The following is a 21,179-nucleotide window of genomic DNA, read 5'->3' on the forward strand; positions in this document are numbered from 1 at the left end:
AATGCTGGGCAGAGGGACTTCAGGGCGAAGAGGACCGACAGCAGCTTGTGCAGTAATTGACAGCATTTATTCAAAGACCAAGTTACAGTCTAATTAAAGTCTTAGTGAAATCAGTCTCTTATTAAGCACAGATTCTTTCTCCTGACATAGAGGTGCCCAAGAGACATGACACTTAGCTCCAGAAAGTTCTCCTTTCCCCAACAGGTAAGCCAAAAATTGGACTTGAGAGTGAAGTCCTACAGTGTCCTGTAGGATCTCTAAGATTTGTTCAAATTTTAGGATTCTCATGAGTTTATCTCTTAGCTTCAGAGGAAGAAGAAAAAAATAATGACCTAACTCAAAGCTAGAATTCTTCAACTGAATCATTAGACCATCAGGAGAGCTGTAATGAATGGCAGGAGTCCACCTCACCCTTGTGCGTGAATGTGGACTCCATTGATGGAGACTGAGATTCCATGGAGCCCGGCAGGCAGCGGGGGGAGCACCACCTCCAGGCCCTGAGGTATCTGCGCTAGGACCCAAGCCCTGGTGTCCCCAATGCGGACTTCAGCATCCAGATCTGTGTGGTTCACTGGCAGCAGCATTCCAATGGAAAGGATCTCACCTCCTGTGTTGAAGAAAATCCATTAGCCCCTGTGAAGTGGATTATGCTTCAGTCACGTATTCAATTCTAAAACTATCTTTCCGGATTAAACACGTGGTCAGCACTGTGCATAATACTCTAATCAAGAGTTTTAATGTCAACCTAATTTTTTTTCATGAAACTTACAACTCTTTTAATGGAGCTACAGCCTATAACCTCAAGGGCACAGAAAGCAAAATGGTCAGAACGATTATACTCAAGAAGCACTAGTTCATCTCAGTGTCAAGGCAAATCAAGTAGTTATGATGGTCTGCATAACCACCAGGAAGTAACACCTCGTGACCTCTTTTTTAGCCTCCACTTTTCTGAAGATGAAAATCTAAAACTCTGTCTCCAGTATGCACTGAGCCCCATAGCAATGCTATATATGCATTCAGTCATTCACAGGGAAGCCTGGCATGCTGCGGTCCATGGGGTTGCAAAGAGTCAGACACAACTGAGTGACTGAACAACAACAATTCACAATTATGGAGTCCTTTCACCTATACTGTCCCATTTGATCCTCACACTGTCCCGATAACATTATTCGGACAGTTAGCAGGACCAGCATTTTGCTTTTGAGGAAACCAAGGCTCAGAAGTCTAGGTCTCAGAGATGATTAATGGAAATGTGAGGGCCTGAGCCCAGTCTTGTAAATATCTCAATGCCTTTTTAGTTTATTAGCAACGCTACTAAAATGCCATGTATACTATGAGCGTTCATTGTACATGAATAAAATAAATACACTTCATTTTATCTCAAATATTTCTTGAGTATAAAGAAGAATATGCCACAGAGGCACAAAATAAGTTAAATGTGGTCCTTGCCCTCAAAGAACCTCCAAAGTTAATAAAAATAGGTGCCGAAAAAGCTTCAGAACAAGACAAGCCATAAAGAGGCGGAAATTAGGCATGGCATTGTTCAAATCAGAGCCACTGTCTGAATATCAAGAAAGGCCCTGTGGGCAAGACGGTGCCTGAAATTCAATTTGAAAGATAAATCCCAATAGGGACTGATAGAGAGTCAAGGATTTACAATTTGATTCTAAAAACTTCAGTTTTACCCAAAGCTTTGCCTTTTGTAGCAATTTCTCAGTTAATCACCCAGTGACTTGGAGAGAAGGAAAGAGAAGGGGTGACTTCCTGGAATTCTAGGTACATGTGGATACAGGTAAGGATCGTATGGAAAGAGGCCAAGTTAAAGATGGTTCTGTGGCTGAAGACGAAGAAAGCTAACTTCATTTTCTTCTCTGTTCCGCGTCCTCTTTACTTCTTCCTGTCTTCCCAACCTCATTTATACTATCAGGTCTGAAGCCTCAGGGTAGTGAGTACAAAAATTTCAGGGTTGACTGAGAAGACATGATCACAAGGTGACCGTAGCACAGAACAAGGTTTATAGAGATGGTGCTTTGACAGGTTCCATAGGTGGGGAAATCTGCCAGCTGGAGACCTTCCAGAAGCATCAGTCAGAGACTGCCACCCAGAAGAGGAGAAGGGCAAAGAACTCCAGGGGAGAAAGAGATCAGAGAGGCAGCTTCTATGTCCCTCACATAAGGAGTCACTCAGCATCCCCGTGGGTAGTTTCTGGGTCAGAGAGCTTTGCAGGGTGGTAATGGCTCGGAGTCCCCCAGGTTGATCTGATCTATGGCTATAACATGTTAAATGTGTTTTTTTAGGGTGTGTAAAGCAGATAGGCTCTAAAAGGTTAAATAAATATGCTTGTGAGCGGGGCGGGGGGGCGGTGCTTCCCTGGTAGCTCAGATGGTAAAGTGTCTGCCTACAATGCAGGAGACCTGGGTTCCATCCCAGGGTTGGGAAGATCCCCTGGAGAAGGAAATGGCAACCCACTCCAATACTCTTGCATGGAAAATTCCATGAACAGAGTAGCCTAGTAGGCTACAGTCCATGGTATCACAAAGAGTCGGTCACGACTGAGTGACTTCTCTTTCCTTCTTTCTTTCAAACAACTGGGGGTGAAAGAATTTGAATTTGGCATTGGCGGAGTTTTCAGCTGATGGATCCCAGCCTGCTTAAGGAGCAAGTCACATGGGGCCAGTGTACAGAGGTCATCTTTGACCCATTTATTCCACATTCAGTATCTGGCAGAATGACGGTGTTCACTTCGACAAAGCATTTATCGAGTGCTTACTCCATGTTAGTTCCTGGGTGGGCTAGGTACTGTTACCTACTTTATCTCCATTTTTCCCAATCGCCTTGAAATGATTATTCCCACCTAACAACTGGAGACACTAAAAATAGAGTTAAAGGAGTGGGCCAATGGCTAAGACTCCATGCTCCCAATGGCAGGCAGCCTAGGTTTAATCCCTGGTCAGGGAACTAGATCCTGCTTGCTGCACCTAAGAGTTCTCATGCCATAACAAAGATCAAGGATCCTGAGTGCCACAACTAAGAACAAATAAATATTAAAAATAAACATGCCAGTGCCTTTTTCACTAAAAAAAAACAAAAACAAACAAAAAAAAATTAAGTAATTTGCCCAGGGAGTGGTTAAGTTGGGATTCATTCAAATCTAGCGCTGACAATGAAAACCACACTAACGGTCCCTCACATCAAACTTTTCCTCCTCCTTCCCCTGCTCCTCTTCCTCTTTCTCTGATTTCTTCTTGACTCTGTTGTCATCATCAGCATCAGCATCTTCTTGATGGAGATATGTATTAATACCCTCCAACTTTCGAAACAGACTTTCCCAATAGGGTACTCCTCACTTGGGGTTTTATAACATGTTCTTCTTTATTCTGCCTGTAGAAAGATCTCAATGCAAGTGGAAATCCTGCAAATAATGCATCATGTTGTATATATCAATAACATGAACTCCTTGGGCTCTTGGTCAACTGTCAAGCTAATATGAGATGCCTTTGAGGCACTGATGCAATGCATTTATTCTTTTCATTATAGGTGGGAAATTTTATTAAAAGCCAAAATCACTGAAATCTGAATAGAACACAGGGCTCCCTCCTCCCTTTTCTACTTCGTTGGGAAGAATCTATACCACTAAGGAATTTTACACACTTTGGTCGCCTCAGGCAGCAAATTCTTCTTCTGCACTATCTGAGCTGAATAATATTGAGAAGCTAAAGGACACCTCCCTTTATTTATGTACTCTTGAGCAATGGAAAATGAAAATAGTACCAGAAGGATGGAGTCCAGGCTGTTTCTTTGGGAAATTTGATGGTCTTGTATAATAAACCCTTAGACATGTCTGCCATAAACTCTGTCGTCTGGCATCCAATTAACCAAAACACCATGCTACCCGCTACTTTTCCAAATCTATCCAGACATGATAATAAATTGTCATAATTCCATCCTGTTGTATCATCTAAATCATCAAAGATTAAGTCATTTAATGCAGTTGGAATGTTAAAGAATTCATTTTTTCTATACATGTCTCTCAAGGAAAAAGTTCATCAGAATATACTATTCTCTAATCATACCAAATAATTGCTATAATAGGAACTGCTGCCCCAAATGCCATTTTATAGTAAACTATAAGTGGCTGGATGCTTGGAATCTGCAACCAGGCTGCTTGAGTTCAAATCCCTGCTCTAGTACTTACTACAAGTAACATCTTAGACAAGTTACTTATTCTCTCTGTCCCTTAGTTTCCTAATCTGTAAACTGAGGCTAATAATTCTATCAATTAATGACAAAGATGAATTCTGATTATATGTCTGTGCTATTATTATTGGCACATGATGGGTGCAATAAATATTTACTGAATTTTTACCACTGAATTCCCATTTTCAAGATAGAAATGGTTCTCAATTTTACAGAGAGAAAAATATATATAAGGAGATTTATTTAATGATGGCTAAGATGAGAAAGAGCTTCCCAAGTGGCTCAGTGGTAAGAATCTGCCTACCAGTGCAGGAGATGCGGGTTCAATCCCTGAGCCAGGAAGATCCCCAAGAGGAGAAAATGGCAACCCACTCCAGTATTCTTGCTTTGAAAATCCCATGGACAGAGGAGCCTGGTGGGCTACAGTCCATGGGGTTACAAAGAGTCAGACAGAACTTAGCAACTGAGCACACGAAGGTGAGAAAATCAGTCTCCAGGTTTTCAGAAAAATAACTTCCATCCAAAATATAATACTACATTCATTAAAAATTAATAAGGCCATTGTTTGCCTTTCTTATAGGCTCAGTGGTCTAAAATGAAAATATCCTCCAGGATGAGGTATTTTACCTGCTATGCTGCTTCCATTTCTGCTGAGAGACACGATTACTGGATTTAAAGAGGAGACATATGTAAATGCCATGGCAAGAACCACAGGACGGCCCCCCAAGATAACAGTCACATTCACAGTAGGTCCATCTTCCCCCTGAAAATTAATTTTAAAAATCAAAACTCTGTAAATAAGACTGACGTGAGTGAAGTCCATATAGAACTAGTTTAAAAGATTAACTTCAAGAAAATTGTTTTTAAAGAATATAATTGCTACTTTCAAGTCTCTCTCTCTTTCTCTCACACACACAGTGACTAGTACTTAGAATAGGTAAGGTAAGTGCAGTATCTAACAGATTAAAGAGTAAATAAGAGTGATTTGCAATTAACACATCAACTGGTTCTGAAAAAAAAGAGAGCAATTTCAAATAAACCTCTATATCTTGCTAAACTATCCATCAAGTATGAGCATACTTTCAGACATTTAAGTACGCAGAGAACTTCCCGCCCACATTTTCTGTCTTGGACTATTTCTTACAGATATGACCTCAAAAAATAAACAATAACCAAAAAAGGAGAAAGAAATTCCAAGAAACAGTGAATCTATTCAGGAGAGCAATCAAGGGAAACACTAGGATGAAACCTGTAAAATAAATCTGGAAATCACCAAGTTAAATTGAAGCAGAAGAGAAAGCATCAAGAAAAAAGAGCAACTGATACAAAGAATTTTTTTAAATACAGAGTATTTTTATTACAAGGAAGACATGTAAAAAAAAAACTCTAAGAAAAAACAAACTATAAAAAATACATATTGCCTGATTCTACCATTATCATTTAAATAGTTTAATAATGTAAATATGGTTTATTGATTTCACCATAAAATGCTTCTGTAACTATAATCAAAAGAATTGAAAGTAGTTGTTTCAGAAATGGGGACTTGAAGAATGGGGAAGTGAGGAAGGAGAGAGTGCGATTGTTTTATCATTTTCTTTTGAACTTTGCATGCATTGCTTGGTTCAAATTTAAAAGTTGATTTTCCTAATATTTATACTCTCTGGTGAAAGAAATTCAATCAGTAAAAATTTTACCCATTAAAATGGTCAATACATACTAAAGTGCTGACAATGTTGGCCAAGGGATCAGAAAGCAGGCACCCGTGTGACGATGAGAGTATTAATTTAAAAAGAGTTTCAGACAACCAGATACCTGTGTCAAAAGCTTTATATGTCTGTGTTTTTATATTGGCACATGGTGAGTACACAATAAATATGGGAAACTTTGGAAATTATTTAAATGTCCAATAACAGGAAATGAATCACAATACAAACATATGTTAGAACTGCATGCAGTTTATATATAAAAGCTAATATTTCATAATATTTGAATAACTGGATGAGATTAAAAATATGAGACCAAAGATTATTCTGAACTTTCTCTTCTTTCAGAGATCTTTATTGTTTGGCAAACAGCCTTCTTTGGGGATCATGGGTGTGCTAGGAATGTTGATGGCACTGAAGTGAACTCTGAATAGGAGGTTCAAGCTCAGCTGCGAGCATGACTCTCTCCCACAGCACTAGGCAAGGGCCTGGACCCAAACCTCTTGTGCCATCTATGAAACAGAACCAACTGAAGAGGGATGAGAAAGCTAAGGGACTTGCTTCTAAGGGAACAGGGGAGCAGCAGGGAGTAACTAGGATTAACTAAGCTATTTATTTCACAGGAACCAGACATTCCAGGGCTGAGTAGTGGCTCAGACAGTAAAGAATCAGGCTATAATGCAAGAGACTTGCATTCAATCCCAGGGTTGGGAAGGTCCCCTGGAGAAAAGAAGGGCTTCCCAGGTGGCACTAGTCGTAGAGAAGCTGCTGCCAGACAGGAGACCCAGGTTCGATCCCTGGGTCAGATAGATGCCCTGGGGGAGGGCATGGCAACCCACTCCAGTACTTTTGCCAGGAGAATCCTGTAGACAGAGGAGCCTGGTGGGCTATAATCCATAGGGTTGCAAAGAGTCAGATATGACTGAAGTGACTTAGCATGCATACATGCAGACATTCTAGAATATTCCAAGTTTCACCAGTCCCATCCATGCCAGAAAACAAAATTGCTTATGAAAACTAAGTTGTTTGCTTGAAAAAGAAGTAAAATTATAAGATATATGTCTTGCAAACCAAAACTCAGAATGTACACTAGATTAATATATTTACTCAATGGCACTAATATTCATTAAGAGTGTGGACTGGGACAGTCTGGTCATTTTCTTTTATTTATTTATTTATTTTTATTCCCTTTCTTGGTTCTACTTGACTCAGTCTGCACGGTGGTACCGGAGACTAAGAACAAGCAGGACCAAGAAAGGGAGCATGGATATTTTCTTTTAAAAGATATTAACTGATGCTAATTACAAGCAACATTGGTGGGGTCAGCTTCCCACTTCATAGCAAAAGTGTGTCCATGTAAGCAATATAAGTAAGCATGCTCTCATGATGAGACGATCATGTCAGTTAACTTAGTTCTAAGAAATGATCCACTGAGAACCTTACACATAATTAACTGCTGCTATTACTGCTGCTGCTGCTGCTAAGTCGCTTCAGTCGTGTCTGACTCTGTGTGACCCCATAGATGGCAGCCCACCAGGCTCCCCCATCCCTGGGATTCTCCAGGCAAGAATACTGGAGTGGGTTGCCATTTCCTTCTCCAATGCATGAAAGTGAAAAGTGAAAGTGAAGTCACTCAGTCGTGTCCAACTCTTCGCGACCGCATGGACTGCAGCCCACCAGGCTCCTCCATCCATGAGATTTTCCAGGCAAGGGGTGCCATTGCCTTTCTCCCTAATTAACTACACATTAATAATGGTCATCTACCCAGAAAGGAGATGCCCAAAGATTCCACTTACTTTGGATGGAACTTTGCACTGAATTCTTCGTGAGTTGCTTGTAGTGACATTAATGACACAAGACTGGGATCCAAATAACACCAGGTTAACATTATCCAAACCAGACCCTCGGATGGTGGCCCAGAGACCTCCTGTAAAAAAGCAACACTTTCAGATGGGACACACAGCTGTGCTAGTAGACAACCCATAAGAGAAATAGGTGAAATAAAAATATGAAGCTGCGTAGTTAAAACACAAGGCACATTCAACATGCAGAAAGAGACTGGAGTTAAAGATATAAACTGCTAAATAAGGTGGGAGATACAGTGACTAGAGGGCAGAGAAAAGGAGATATTCAAGAATAAAACATAGGGATACAACACAGTCATGGAAAGGAGAAATAAAGTAAATGGTTTCCAAAAACTCTTTCTGCTCAAGATTTTTAAATATCATCCTTGTCAATTCTATAAAACTTAAATTCTTTTCCCAAGAAAAGAGTATAAGAGAGGAAGAATAAAATGGTAGAAAGAACAGGGTCCCAGAGTCAGGGCCACAGACTGCTCTGCCACTTACAGCAGGTCATTTGCACTATTGTCCCTGAGTTCACTGGTCTCATCTCCTTCATCTTCTTCTTTTTTTTTTTTTAATTTGTGGCCACACTGCATGGCTTGCAGGTCTTAAGTTCCCCAACCAGGGACTAAATCTATGCTCTCTGCAGCAAAAGTGCAGAGTCCTAACCACCAGATCACCAGCGAATTTCCATTTCCTCATCTTTAAATGACAGCCTTAGCCTTTCTGGCTTTGTGATAATGGTACCACACCAACAAGGTTCTGGTTTCCATGATGATATAGAAGTGACTGTCATCAGCACCTGGTGTCATCAGGACTTCTGCGCTGACCACTGAGGATCAACTATAGCAATCATAATGTCAACAAGAGGAGCGATGGCACCAGTCACACTGATATCCCACCTGGAGGGCAGCCCTTGATCCATCTGATGGACAGGTAGCCTATCTCTCGTGGATGAGCAATGACTCTGGTCTGCCATCTCTCCAGAAAGGGATACAGGAGAGGCAGTAAAGCCACCAAATAGAGACACACGAGAGTGGGGAGATGGCACATGTGTCGGGGTGAGAAAGGAAACATATACAGCCTGACGGAGACCTTTCAGTATCACGTGACTGAATGGAATATTACCCTGAAGTTAAAGATATAAACATGCCCTGAAGATTCAGAGCACGACCACAATAGACTTCTAAGTTAAAGACTAACACTGAAGAAGAGCCCACATACAATAACAATATAAAAGATACAATATCTGGAAACAATCTTGACAAGAGCAATTCAAGAATATGAAGAAACTTGAAGAAAGCTTTGAAATGCTGTTGATGAATCTAACAGATGGGTTAAAACCTAAATAAGAAAACTAAAGTAAATGTACAGAAAGTGAACATCATAAGGTGGCATATCTTTCTGGGTTAAACTAAAGCACCAGTGCAATTATGATAAAAATACAAAAAAATTTTTTTTTAATTTACATTAAACCAGCTGATTTTAAAATTCAATGAAAAATACATGCCAATAACAAAATTCCAATAATAAAAGTAAAGGGATCTTCGGCTGGACATTTAAAATATCTTATAAAACAGCTCTATCTGGAGAGATCAGAACGGCAGAGTAGAAGGATACACAAACATCAAAGACACACCTACATGTAGAGCAGAGCTCACTGCTAACAACCTGAAGGCTGACAGAAAGGCTCTTCTTACAACCAAGGCTGTAAGAAAGATCTATACCTAGTCGGGTGGGAAGGGAAGAGAAGCAATCAAGTCAAGACCCTCCCAGGCGACACAGAAGAATAGGGGAATGTCACAGGCTCAGGGACCCTTCCAGGGGACTAAGGGGTTCAAGCCACATACTGGGTCCCCCAGCCCTAGGTTCAACACCAGAAAGAGGAGTCCTGAACGGTGTCCCCCTCAAAATTCATAGGCTGAAGTCCTAGCCACTCGCACTTTTTTCATCAGGAAGCCTTGAGCAGGTCACTCTTCTCTTAGAACCCTATTATATCATCTGAAAAATGAGGATAATAATTCCATCTTTCAGGCAACTGTTAGCATTTAGGGTGTGCAACTGCCTAGAAGAGGTGCTCAGTAAATGATACCAGGCCCATCCTCATCGTTATAAGGAAACTAAGTCCCACAGAGTATATGAAATATCTAAGGTCACACTTCTGACTTTGGCAGGCTGAAAACAAAGCCACAAGTCCCAAATCCCCAGCTAGTGTCATTTCCCCTTGATCAGATTGTCCCAGTGACTTAATGATTGACCTCATGATGCCTGACACCATCAACCAAACTTTGGCATTTTATGTGGCAAGTGACTTCATTTGAGGGCTCAAATGTCCATTACTCATTAGAAGAAATGCTGATGGCAGAAAACAAAAACCTGTGAACCACAGAGGATATGGATTTATTATGTGGCGAGACTAGATTCCTGCAGGTTGGCAAGAACGAAGGTCTCAGAGCATCAGAGGCAATGCGGGTGCCCACAGATTACCAATGTCTGCAGCTCGGGAAGGCTCCACAGTGTCCAGTCTGGGTTCCACATTTAGGAAGAGGCCTCCTCCACTGGCATTGATGGCAAGACCAGAGGGTCTCACCAACATCGAGATCTGATGCACTCCAACAGGCAGCAGGCTTGTCTGACACACCACGTTTGTTTGGTTTGAGAAAATAACGTTGCAACTCGTTTTGTTCACTGTAACTTGCAGGGCCTTGTAGTCACCAGAGAAACTAGTTCCCGTAATATAAACCAGTAGGTCCATGTCATCTTAAAAGAAGAAAGAAACCATCTCTCAGCAATATCACTCCATTTATGAGAACTCTGTCAAATATCCATTCCCTCTCACCTTCCTCTCAAAATTCAAGGAACTGAATGCTGACTTATATTGGAATCTGTGTTTATTTTAATAGCCTAGAGCCCTCCACTTAAATTTTCTCAAACTAGTAATGACAAATCACTAACCAGTTAAAAAATGGGGAAAAACTAAAGAATATTTCAAAACAAGGGACAAAGAATATGCAACATTTTAAGTCATCAACAATCTACCATTTCAAATCGTGACCATTTCATTTAGATTAGCTCAAAATTGTCCTTTTGTTGTGCTACTCTACATTCACCCCATGAGCTGATGTACCTTCTATTCAGCCATCACCAGGGACATACCCTCCAACAGATCATTCTGATCTTAAAGTTCACAGACAGAAATAGTAACCCCCCACCCCGCACACGCACGCACACACACACACATACACACGCACAAGAAATAAACCCACATTTATGGTCACCAAAGGGGAAAGGTTGTGGGAGGGATAAATTAGGAGTTTGGGAGTAACACTTATATACTACTATACATAAAATGGATAACCACCAAGGATCTGCTGCATAGTACAGGGAACTATACTCAATATTTTATAATATCTATAAGGGAAAAGAACCTGAAAAAGAATACATATGTGTATACATGGATACCTGTTTTTTGAATGTTGGCTTAAAACTCAACATTCAAGAAACTAAGATCATAGCATCTGGTCCCACCACTTCATGGCAAACAGATGGGGAGACAATGGACACAGTGACAGACTTTATGTTCTTGGGCTCCAAAATCACTGCAGATGGTGACTGCAGCCATGAAATTAAAAGATGCTTGCTCCTTGGAAGAAAAACTATGACATACCTAGACAGCATATTAAAAGCCAGAGATATCACTTTGCCAACAAATGTCTGTCTAGTCAAAGCTATGGTTTTTCCAGTAGTCATGTGAGGACGTGAGAGTTGGACCATAAAGAAAGCTAAGCATCAAAGAATTGATGCTTTTGAACTCTGGTGTTGGAGAAGACTCTTGAGAGTCCCTTGGACTGCAAGGAGATCAAACCAGTTAATCCTAAAGGAAATCAATTCTGAATATTCATTGGAAGGACTGATGCTGAAGCTGAAGTTCCAATACTGTGGCCACCTGATGTAAAGAATTGACTCATTGGAAAAAGACCCTGATGCTGAAAAGACTGAAGGCAGTAGGAGAAGGGGACGACAGAGTATGAGATGGTTGGATGGCACCACTGACTGAATGGATATGAGTTTGAGCAAACTCCGTGAGATGATGAAAGACAGGGAAGTCTGGTGTGCTGCAGTCCATGGGGTCACAAAGAGTCAGCCACAACTGAGCAACTGAAAAACAACAAATATACATATATATGGGGCTCCCCAGGTGGCTCAGTGGTAAAGAATCCACCTGCCAATGCAGGAGACACGGGCTTGATCCTTGGGTTGGGAAGATCACCTGGAAAAGGGCTTCCCTAGTGACTCAGACAGTAAAGACTTTGCCTGCAATGTGGGATACCTGGGTTTGATCCCTGGGTTGGGAAGATCCCCTGGAGCGGAACATGGCAACCCACTGCAGTATTCTTGCCTGGAGAATCCCCATGGACAGAGGAGCCTGGTGGGCTATAGTCCATGGGCTTGCATAGAGTCGGACACGACTGAGCAAACAAGTATACACACAGGAAATGGCAACCTACTCTAGTATTCTTGCCTAAAGAATTCCATGGACAGAGGAGCCTAACAGGCTAAAGTTCATGGGGTCACAAAGAGTCAGACATGACCGAGCACACAGCATACACACATACACACGTATATATACACATAGTTTTATAGGGATGTGTGGCTTCCCTGATGGCTCAAACAGTAAAGCATCTGCCTGCAATGCGGGAGATACAGGCTCAGTCCCTGGGTCTGGAAGATCCCCTGGAGAAGGAAATGGCAAACCACTCCAGTATTCTTGCCTGGAGAATCCCATGGACTGAAGAGCCTGATGGTCTTCAGTCCATGGGGTCCCAATGAGTCAGACACAACTGAGCGACTTCACTTTCACTTTATAGGTATATATACATATAAAACTGAATCGCTGAGCTGTATGCCTGAAACTAACATTACACTGCAAATCAACTACACTCCAATCAAAAAATAAACGTGACGCCCATTTCAATGTCAAGTACACGTCATACCGAGGGCATACCACACCGAGTAGACCTGGGGAGTTGACCCTTCAAGGTACTGGAAGGCACAGGAACCTGAACAATAAGCTGGTATGTCATTCACTCGCACAACCACCTAGAAAAAGGCAAAAGCATTAAAATGTACACATCTCATATGCTCAAGGGTATTCCTAAAGGACATGTGAAATTTGCGCAAACTGAAATGTGTTAGTGATTCACCTACTCTTTATTTTTTCCTTCTATTTTCCAATAATAGACCCTCAGTTGTAAAGCATGACTCAACATGGTAGGCTATCTCTAAATGATGGTTAATATGCAGAAACCTAATATTTTTACAATTAGATAGGCTCAGTCTGGAGTAAATTCCCTCTCACATAGAAGTAAATTCAAACTGTGCAAGGACTTTTTAGCACCTTATATTTTTTAACTTAGGACCTACTGCCTGTGAAAAGCCCTATCTTTGCTGGTAAATGCCAATATAACTGAAGATTAGAGTGGATTTGGACATTTGGGTTGGGGTCTTTTTTGTCCTAGAATGGGAAGTCCCTAAGAATAAATTATATATCTTTCCCTCTCACTGGGACTAAGGTTAATCTAATAGAACTCTACAATACTTGTAGATGAAAGTGGTGAAAAAGATAAGACTCTCAGTCTTTACCTATAAAATAAGGATTAAGTACACACTACATCTATGATAGTGTTTGCTTATGGCAGGAAGGGATCATGCATCAAATGTTAGCAATTGTTAATTCTTGTTTGGGTACCCAGGTATTGGTTATATTATTCTTATAGATTTTGCATTTTAAAACTGTCTCGAATGCACATGACTTATAAGAGGGGAAAGTGCAAAAGACATTTTAAAGAGAAAAGGAGGTGACTCAGCCCATTTACTTTCCAAGGCCACTGTGAGGAGGTATAAAAAGTAGGTAGCTAGAGATTCTCTATTTTGGGTGCCATAAGAGCATCAGCAATTATAACAACTGGATGTTGTGTTTACAAAGCACTTGTATTTTCAGAGTATTCTCCATACCCTGTGGAAGTAGAAAGAGCACAGCCAGGGCTGTCTCTATTTTGCAAATTAGAACACTGACCCTTGGGATTGGCCCACATCACAAATCAGGAGGGGCTGCAGTAGACTGGAAACCAGTACTTCACTTTGGGGGGCCCATCTGCTCTCACCTGAGTGTGTTGGTTGGCAGTGACCAACATGTCTCCAAATATGGGTCCAAGGAAGACACCACCATCATATACCACACGTGTGGTCACAGCAGGGTTCACTCCGGTGAGGTTTTCATTAGACACCTAAGATGGTCACATTTCTGGTGAATCCTGCCATGGAACAGAAGTCTAATCTTGCTTGAAACAAATGACAAAGGGTGTTTTCACATTCATTTACAATAATCAGATAGCTAGAAAGTGAAAATAGAGTGACACCGGGCTTGAAATCTAGAAGCCTAACAGTAAGTAGTGGTGAATGAAAGCCCCAGTAGACTAGAAGAATATTTATTTGCAAGTAGAGTTACCAAAAAATGCACACTATGCTAATCTCTCAAGTCTTGCAAGAGATTTTGTTCCCATGCGCTTTTCTATTTTACAAGTTTACAATCCAAATACTAAAATAAAATGTCAGGAAATAAGTGCCATGAGATGACTTCCGTCCTTCCTCCATCTCCACCCAAGGATTTTGTTTGAAAACCAGATGACCCACAACACCAAATAACAAGAATAAAATTTCGCCTTGGATTTCGCTTCATAAAACCAAATGCTAGATGATCATTAGATTATTTTTTAAAACCCTAAATATGCAGGAGCATCTGGTTTTGTCATTATCCGAAGACAGCAAATCCGTTCCTAAACTTCCTTCTGCTCTGCCATCTGCCTCCATGATAATCTAAGTCAATCACATCTGCTTAAATGATCCAATAACAGATGTAGAATTATTGTATGGTGGACACTGACCAACAATTTCTTTACCTACATCATGTTAGGAAAGGCAACATTATACTTAAATTGCTTTATCAGGAATATGAGATACAAAACATACCTTGAAACTTTCAGAAAGATCATTGAGCTCTTTTACTTGAGTATTCCAACAAATTCACAAATCATGACAGTTTTCATTCATATAATTCTGATTTTTTTTTCACAAAATTGTTTCAGAGCACCAAGTCCAGAAAGCCAAAAGGGATGCCATACATACCTTGATGAAGTTGGGCAAGTCCCCAACCCGGCTGGACCAGGAGAAGGTCCACACATGTTCATAGCAAGACTTTAGATCCTCCGTCACAGTGAAGTCACTAACATTGAGGTACCTGGATGTGAAGTCATCAGCGCTGGTTTGTAAGAGCTTCTGGAGGTGACTGGCTGAGATGTGCACAGGGACACCTGTGGGAGAAGGTCATGACACCAAAAATGTTCTTATTTTAGTCGCTAAGTTGTGTCCAACTCTTTCGCAACCCCATGGACTGTAGCCCGTCAGGCCCCTCTTTCCACGGAATTTCCCAAGCAAGAATCTTAGAGTGGGTTGCCATTTCCTTCAACAGGAGATCTTCTCAACCCAGGGATCAAACCCCCATCTCCTGCAGGAGGATTCTTTACTGCTGAGCTACCAGGGAAGTGCAATATAGAAAATACAGGAAACTAATTACTCCACCTTGTAGCATCTCATCATCAAGACAGCAGAATACAGGTTAAAATACCTTCACATATGCAGAGACCCTCAGGTTCAAGATGTGGCTTCAAGAGAACCCTCAGTCCAGTTACGCAATTTTTAAGGCAAGCATAAGTAGATACTCACTTTTTATATCACGATTCCTTTAACCAGCAAAATATCTCTCAAGCAGAGAACACAGTCACATCAGACAAAACTATCTCAACTGTCAACTCAAAATGTGAATTCCAAACACTGGTAAGTCCTGAAAGTCTAATTAAATACTGAGTTTTTCCCGGGAAAAAAAAAGTGTAGCTGGCCCTGTGAATAGGGAAAAGTTGGCCACCTTCCACGAGGAGTGGAAAGGCATAAAGCAGCTGACACCTATAAAAACAGAGCCAACCAAGCTGAGGAATGTTGGCACTGAACTCTGGTTTCTCTATTAGAATTTCCTTTAAGCCCAACCACCTGCTTCCCCATCACACATCCATGCAGAGAAATAACTGCACTCTGGGCTTGTGTTTGAAAACTGTTTCATGCTTTACCTGAAGTTTCCATTTCATTAGCTACCCCAGCAACCCTTTGAGGTGGGTCATCTGGATAACCTGCTGCTGCTGCTGCTAAGTCATTTCAGTCGTGTCCCGTTCTGTGCAACCCCACAGACGGCAGGCCACCAGGATCCCCCATCCCTGGGATTCTCCAGGCAAGAACACTGGAGTGGGTTGCCATTTCCTTCTCCAATGCATGAAAGTGAAAAGTGCAAGTGAAATCGCTCAGCCATGCCCGACTCCTAGCAGCCCCATGGACTGCAGCCTACCAGGCTCCTCCGTCCCTGGGATTTTTCAGGCAAGAGTACCTAATGCCTCCTTAAGAAATGAAGAAAATGAAACCCAATGTGATTCAACAGCTCACCAAACAAGTGAGAGGGGTTTTGATTAAAACCCAGATTGCCTTGACCAACTCAAGAGATTTCCTCTTGAATCCCACACTGCCCTGGAGTGTTAATGAAATACCACTGCATTTCCAAAATGCAAACAAAACTCATCTTTTTAAAAAAAAAGATTGTCCTATATGAATACATCATTTGAGGGCCATTTCAAATGGCCAGGTGAAGGCTGGCTTATCCCCCAGTTGTTTTGCAGACAGTGATGTGAAGAGCATCAGCAACAGAAGATGATGGCAGGAAAAAAAAAATCTCTCAACAGGTATTCTGCAGTTCCCTCATTATGAGAAGGGAAACAGCACAGTAATGGGCTTCACAGTGGCAGAGCTCTAGAGCACTTACTCACACACTTACAGTTTCCAATAGCCTCAGGGCCATCTACTTTTCCTAAGCTGTCCTACTAGAGGAAAAACTCCATTCCTCCAGCCAAGGATGGACTTCTTTGCAAGTCCAGCATCTTTCTTCTCAGGAGGGTAGAAGGTTTTTGGACCACTTGCCAACTTTTGGACAACCACTCTTACATTCTCCTGAGCCCCCAATTTCCCCTATGTTGTTACTAAATAAATATTAAAATCACTTCTAACCCTGTCCTTGATGAGATGTATATACACTGATAGTTGAAGATTTAGAAACATTTATATTCTCATTGCAGTTGAAAGCTCTTTCTACATTTAATATGGTTTCTCAGTTCAGATCAGTTGCTCAGTCGTGTCTGACTATTTGCAACCCCATGGATACGGTTTCTAAAACACTCAACATCATGTGGGATCACTTGGGAGTTTAATTTAGAAAGGCGGTGGCTACCATGGATCTTGGTCTATGAAATTCTAGAGAAGAAGACTGAACTCTTTGAGAAGCAAATACTCAAGTTCATACCTGGACCCTGCTTCAGCTATTTGTATGAGCTTCGGGCAAGCCTGAGTAGACTGAGCTGAATGGTGGCCCTCAAAAAGATACACCCTAATTCTTGGAAACTATGATGTTATATCATAGAGCAAAGGATGTGATTAAGGATCTTGAGAAGAGGGAATCATCCCAGATTATCCAGGTGGGTCATAAATGCAGTCCTATTTATCCTTAGAGGGAGTTTGGAGATGGCAGAGGAAGAGACCATGTAACCAGGAGGCAGGGGCTGGGACGATGCACTGCACCGAGGGATGCCAACAGCCACCAGCAGCTACAGAGGCGGAAAACAGATCCTCCCCTAGGCCTGAGGAGGAAGTGTGGCCCTGCCAACAACTTGATTTTGCACTTTGGCCTCCAGAACTCTAAGAAAATACATTTCAGTCATTTTAAGCCACCAAGCTTGTATAATTTGTTATGACAGCCGTAGGAAGCTAATCCACTCAGTTTCCTCATCTGTAAAGCTGAAAGACTGGGATCATATTGACAAGGATATCCCAGATCTTTAATTTTAGAAAAGTCATTCTCAGACACTGGAAAATTAACAAAGTATGCTAACTTTAAGACTGTCACCCTATCGGCAGGATGTTGTTTGCCTGGGGATGCCACGGAAAGCTTCAACAAGAAATGCTGCACCCGTTACGGCCCCTTTACCAGGAATCGCTGTGTTAGAAAGTTGGATGCGAAAGTGTCCTCCTAAAGGTGGACTTGTCCTCTGCAGTCTCTGTGTTGTCACCTGGACCAACCGGGATCCTTCCTCTGCTCCTTCAGTGGGAACAGCGCTGCAACATGTCAGAAACAAAGCATTAACCACAAGGACCCTCGAGCAGCTGCTCCAGACAGAGCACAGCTCCTTCTCAAGGACCACACAGTCTCCCATGTTTCCAGGCCATGAGCATGAGCTCCAAAATAATCCCTCTCCCACCACAGCAGAGAAAATGAAAGGTGAATATGAGGGGTCTCTAAGGGTGTTCCACTCTCCCCCTCTACTGATCCTGGGAGAACGCAGAGGCAGAGTGAAGAGTGAGGAGTGTAGCCTCCGCTGCTCTGGTCCTGATGCACAGTGGAAGGAGAAGCCTGTGCTCTCTAACTGTATCTTCACAGTCAGATGAAAGTTCACCGTGATCCACAGATCCTCTGCGCTCAGTATCCCCAGCAGAAACAGGCCACTCCATCTAGCAGAGTCCTTATCCAGCACCTGCATGCACACTGCATACCTAATCCTGCTTTCAGTACAATAAGTGGGTCAAATAAATCATGACATACCATGCAGTGGAATACTATTCAGCCATTAAAAAGCATGCTTAATGAAATGGGGAAATATTCCATTTATACCAGTAGGGGAAAAGGACATGTTGCAAATACAGTGTCTTATCTGTTGTACCAACTTGAGGTTTAAAAAGTAAATATATATAATTAGTTAGTGTTAGTCACTCAGTTGTGTCCGATTCTTTGTGACCCCATGGACAGTAGCCTGCCAGACTCCACTGTCCTTGGAATTCTCCAGGTAAGAATACTGGAGTAGGTTGCCATTCCCTTCTCCAGGGGATCTTCCCAACCCAGGGATCGAACCTAGGTCTCTTGCACTGCAGGCGGATTCTTCATCGTCTGAGCCACCAAATATATATAAATATATAGTACATATACATGTATTTTGTGTATATATGTGTGTGTGTATATAAAAACTGCCTTGGGGAAAAGAGTATTTTAGAACATGGATTCAACGTGTTAAAAGAAAGTATCTCTGAACAGAGGGATTATGAGTGATTTGTACCTTTTCTATGTGCTTTTCTGTACTTTCCACATTTTCAACAATGAACATGTGTGATTTTGATCAGTAATATTACTTAAGTACTACGTATTGATGTGCATACTCACAAACACACAGAAACAGTCAGACTGAGGCTTATCTGGTTGGGGGCCATTCTGTGTTGTCCTGACTTTCTCAGGCTGAAGGCTTCCAGAAGGAGCTAAGGAGCCTGAGAAAACTCGGAAGGGGAGGTTGTGAGCACCTTTCTAAGTGTGGACCTAGATTATACTCCATCATTTCAGAGTTAATAACTTTGGCATTTGGAGCACAGGATCACAGGGGGCTCATCTGACGTCTCCCTCTCCATCACCAAAAGCCTTTCCCTCCTTTATTCTATTGATGACTTTTTGTCTTTTCTACCCAGAGGATCGTGAAACATTGTCAAGAAATGTGGAATATAGATTCAAGCTTTCTAACATTGATAAAAAGTCTCAAGCACGGTGTAAGTAATGAGAACTCATTTCAGAACATGTTAGATACAGGGGGAGAAAAGAAATTTTAAAGACAAGGCATCTCAGTCGTTCCCATCCTACGGCTTTTAGTGAACATTTAAAAGGACGAATTACAGCATGCATGTGTTCCAGGAGCTTGGAGGAGCCTGATTCTTAGTTACTGCTTTGTAAACTATGGCCAAGACGGTTTATTGACGAATCAACGCTTATGTGGCTCTAGTGCCATCTGGTGGTGAGCTTTCAGAACTGGCTGGTTTTGTTCCTTTGTCTATGAATTGTACTTCCTTTTGCCTCAAAGAATTCTAGTAAAATTAATATATTAATCTTATTAATGGAATGGAAGAAGAGTAGCAAGAAGAAAACAGTGGTAATGTGAACCTCTGAAAAGCATAAAAATACATCTACTTGTAAAGTAATTAACTAGGAACCAGCCCCCAGATCAACAGAATCAGCATTGCCTGGGAACTCATTAGAAAAGCAAATTATCAGGCCCTGCCACCAAGCCTACTGAATTAGGATGGTGTGGTTAGGGCACAGCAACTTGTGTTTTAACACAACCTTCAGGTAAGTCTGATGCAGCATTCTTAACACTGAGAACTATTGCTGTAAGCAGCAAGGCAGGTAAAATTTCCTGATTGATAAAAAGTCTCACTGCTGTGACTCGTAAGGCCAGTTAGCAATTTTAAGGAGGGACAGGTGACCAAAGATGGTTCCCTACCTTGCAGTGATGAGCGGGAGCTCCAGGCCACACCCTGCCAACCAGGAGGTCACATTGTAGACGGGAGGTGATCCCACTACCGAGAGCAATTCTAGCAGATTCCCGCCAGGGCGAGCTGTACCAGTGTCCGCCTGAGAAACTGGAGACCGAGGAGCCAAACATCATCAAGTAAATCAAGATGGAAGACCTGCTGGGTGGATGATCCCTGCTGGAGGGTCTGAGTCACTCACATCTCAGCACACCATGAAAACAGAGATTCCCACCTACCTGCTGCCATGAGGAGAAAAGGAAGAGGGAGGAATTCAGTTGCCAAAGGAAAATGCAAGGTCATGATATAAGAAGACAATGACTAATTCCACAGCAAACTTCAGTAAGCCCCAAGCCAACCAATCATCATTCCCTGTTCCGTTGGAGGTCCCCTGCCGCCACACACACGTGCAAACACACAGCTCATCTGTGGCGGTGTGCACTGCCCCTCTCTTCCTCCTTTCCTTCTCCAAGTCCCGGCAGCTCCAGCAATGCAAGATGATCCCCTCAGGAACACGGAACACACAAGGCAGATCCTAGAGATACTTGAGTTTTATCCACTGCATGGTGTCACCATGTGTGCAGACACAGGGCAAGCATTTAAGACAGACCATTTTGCAAATCCTGATTTTCCACTTCTACTGGGTGACCATTTGGCTAATCACCATAGCCCCTGTAAGACTCTTTTCTCATTGCTAAAGTGGGACTCATGATAGACATCAGTCTGCATTTTGGCAGGGAGAGTTTACTGAGATGGCAGGTTTAAAGGGCCAGCGTAATATCCTCTTTCCCTTCTATTAGGCACCATGTAAATGCAGTTTCTTTCCCAAGTCTGTGCCATCGAGACAGCAAACAGTTGAAAAGCAGCATCCTTGCAGGCCCAGTGCTAAGCACAACACCAGGCACAGAGCCAGTGCTCGATAAAAGTTCATCTGCTCTACTGAGTA

The 21,179-nt window shown here is 42.0% G+C and overlaps 1 protein-coding gene across 4 annotated transcripts in view; it reads right to left on the reverse strand.

The window, feature by feature from the left end:
- PKHD1 (PKHD1 ciliary IPT domain containing fibrocystin/polyductin) overlaps nt 1-21,179 on the reverse strand; it is a 443,703-nt gene that overhangs the window by 378,723 nt on the left and 43,801 nt on the right. For all 4 annotated transcript variants that reach the window (XM_061398409.1, XM_061398410.1, XM_061398408.1 and 1 more), the window contains exons 22-30: nt 20,206-20,344; nt 17,880-18,007; nt 14,930-15,114; nt 13,909-14,031; nt 12,739-12,844; nt 10,232-10,504; nt 7,697-7,827; nt 4,825-4,960; nt 412-607 (exon numbers count right to left, since the gene is read on the reverse strand). In XM_061398409.1, coding sequence (XP_061254393.1) covers nt 412-607; nt 4,825-4,960; nt 7,697-7,827; nt 10,232-10,504; nt 12,739-12,844; nt 13,909-14,031; nt 14,930-15,114; nt 17,880-18,007; nt 20,206-20,344 — 1,417 coding nt within the window. The remainder of the gene's footprint in view (nt 1-411; nt 608-4,824; nt 4,961-7,696; nt 7,828-10,231; nt 10,505-12,738; nt 12,845-13,908; nt 14,032-14,929; nt 15,115-17,879; nt 18,008-20,205; nt 20,345-21,179) is intronic.

This window comes from Bos javanicus, chromosome 23, assembly GCF_032452875.1.
Source record: "Bos javanicus breed banteng chromosome 23, ARS-OSU_banteng_1.0, whole genome shotgun sequence".
In the NCBI taxonomy this organism is placed as follows: domain Eukaryota; kingdom Metazoa; phylum Chordata; class Mammalia; order Artiodactyla; family Bovidae; genus Bos; species Bos javanicus.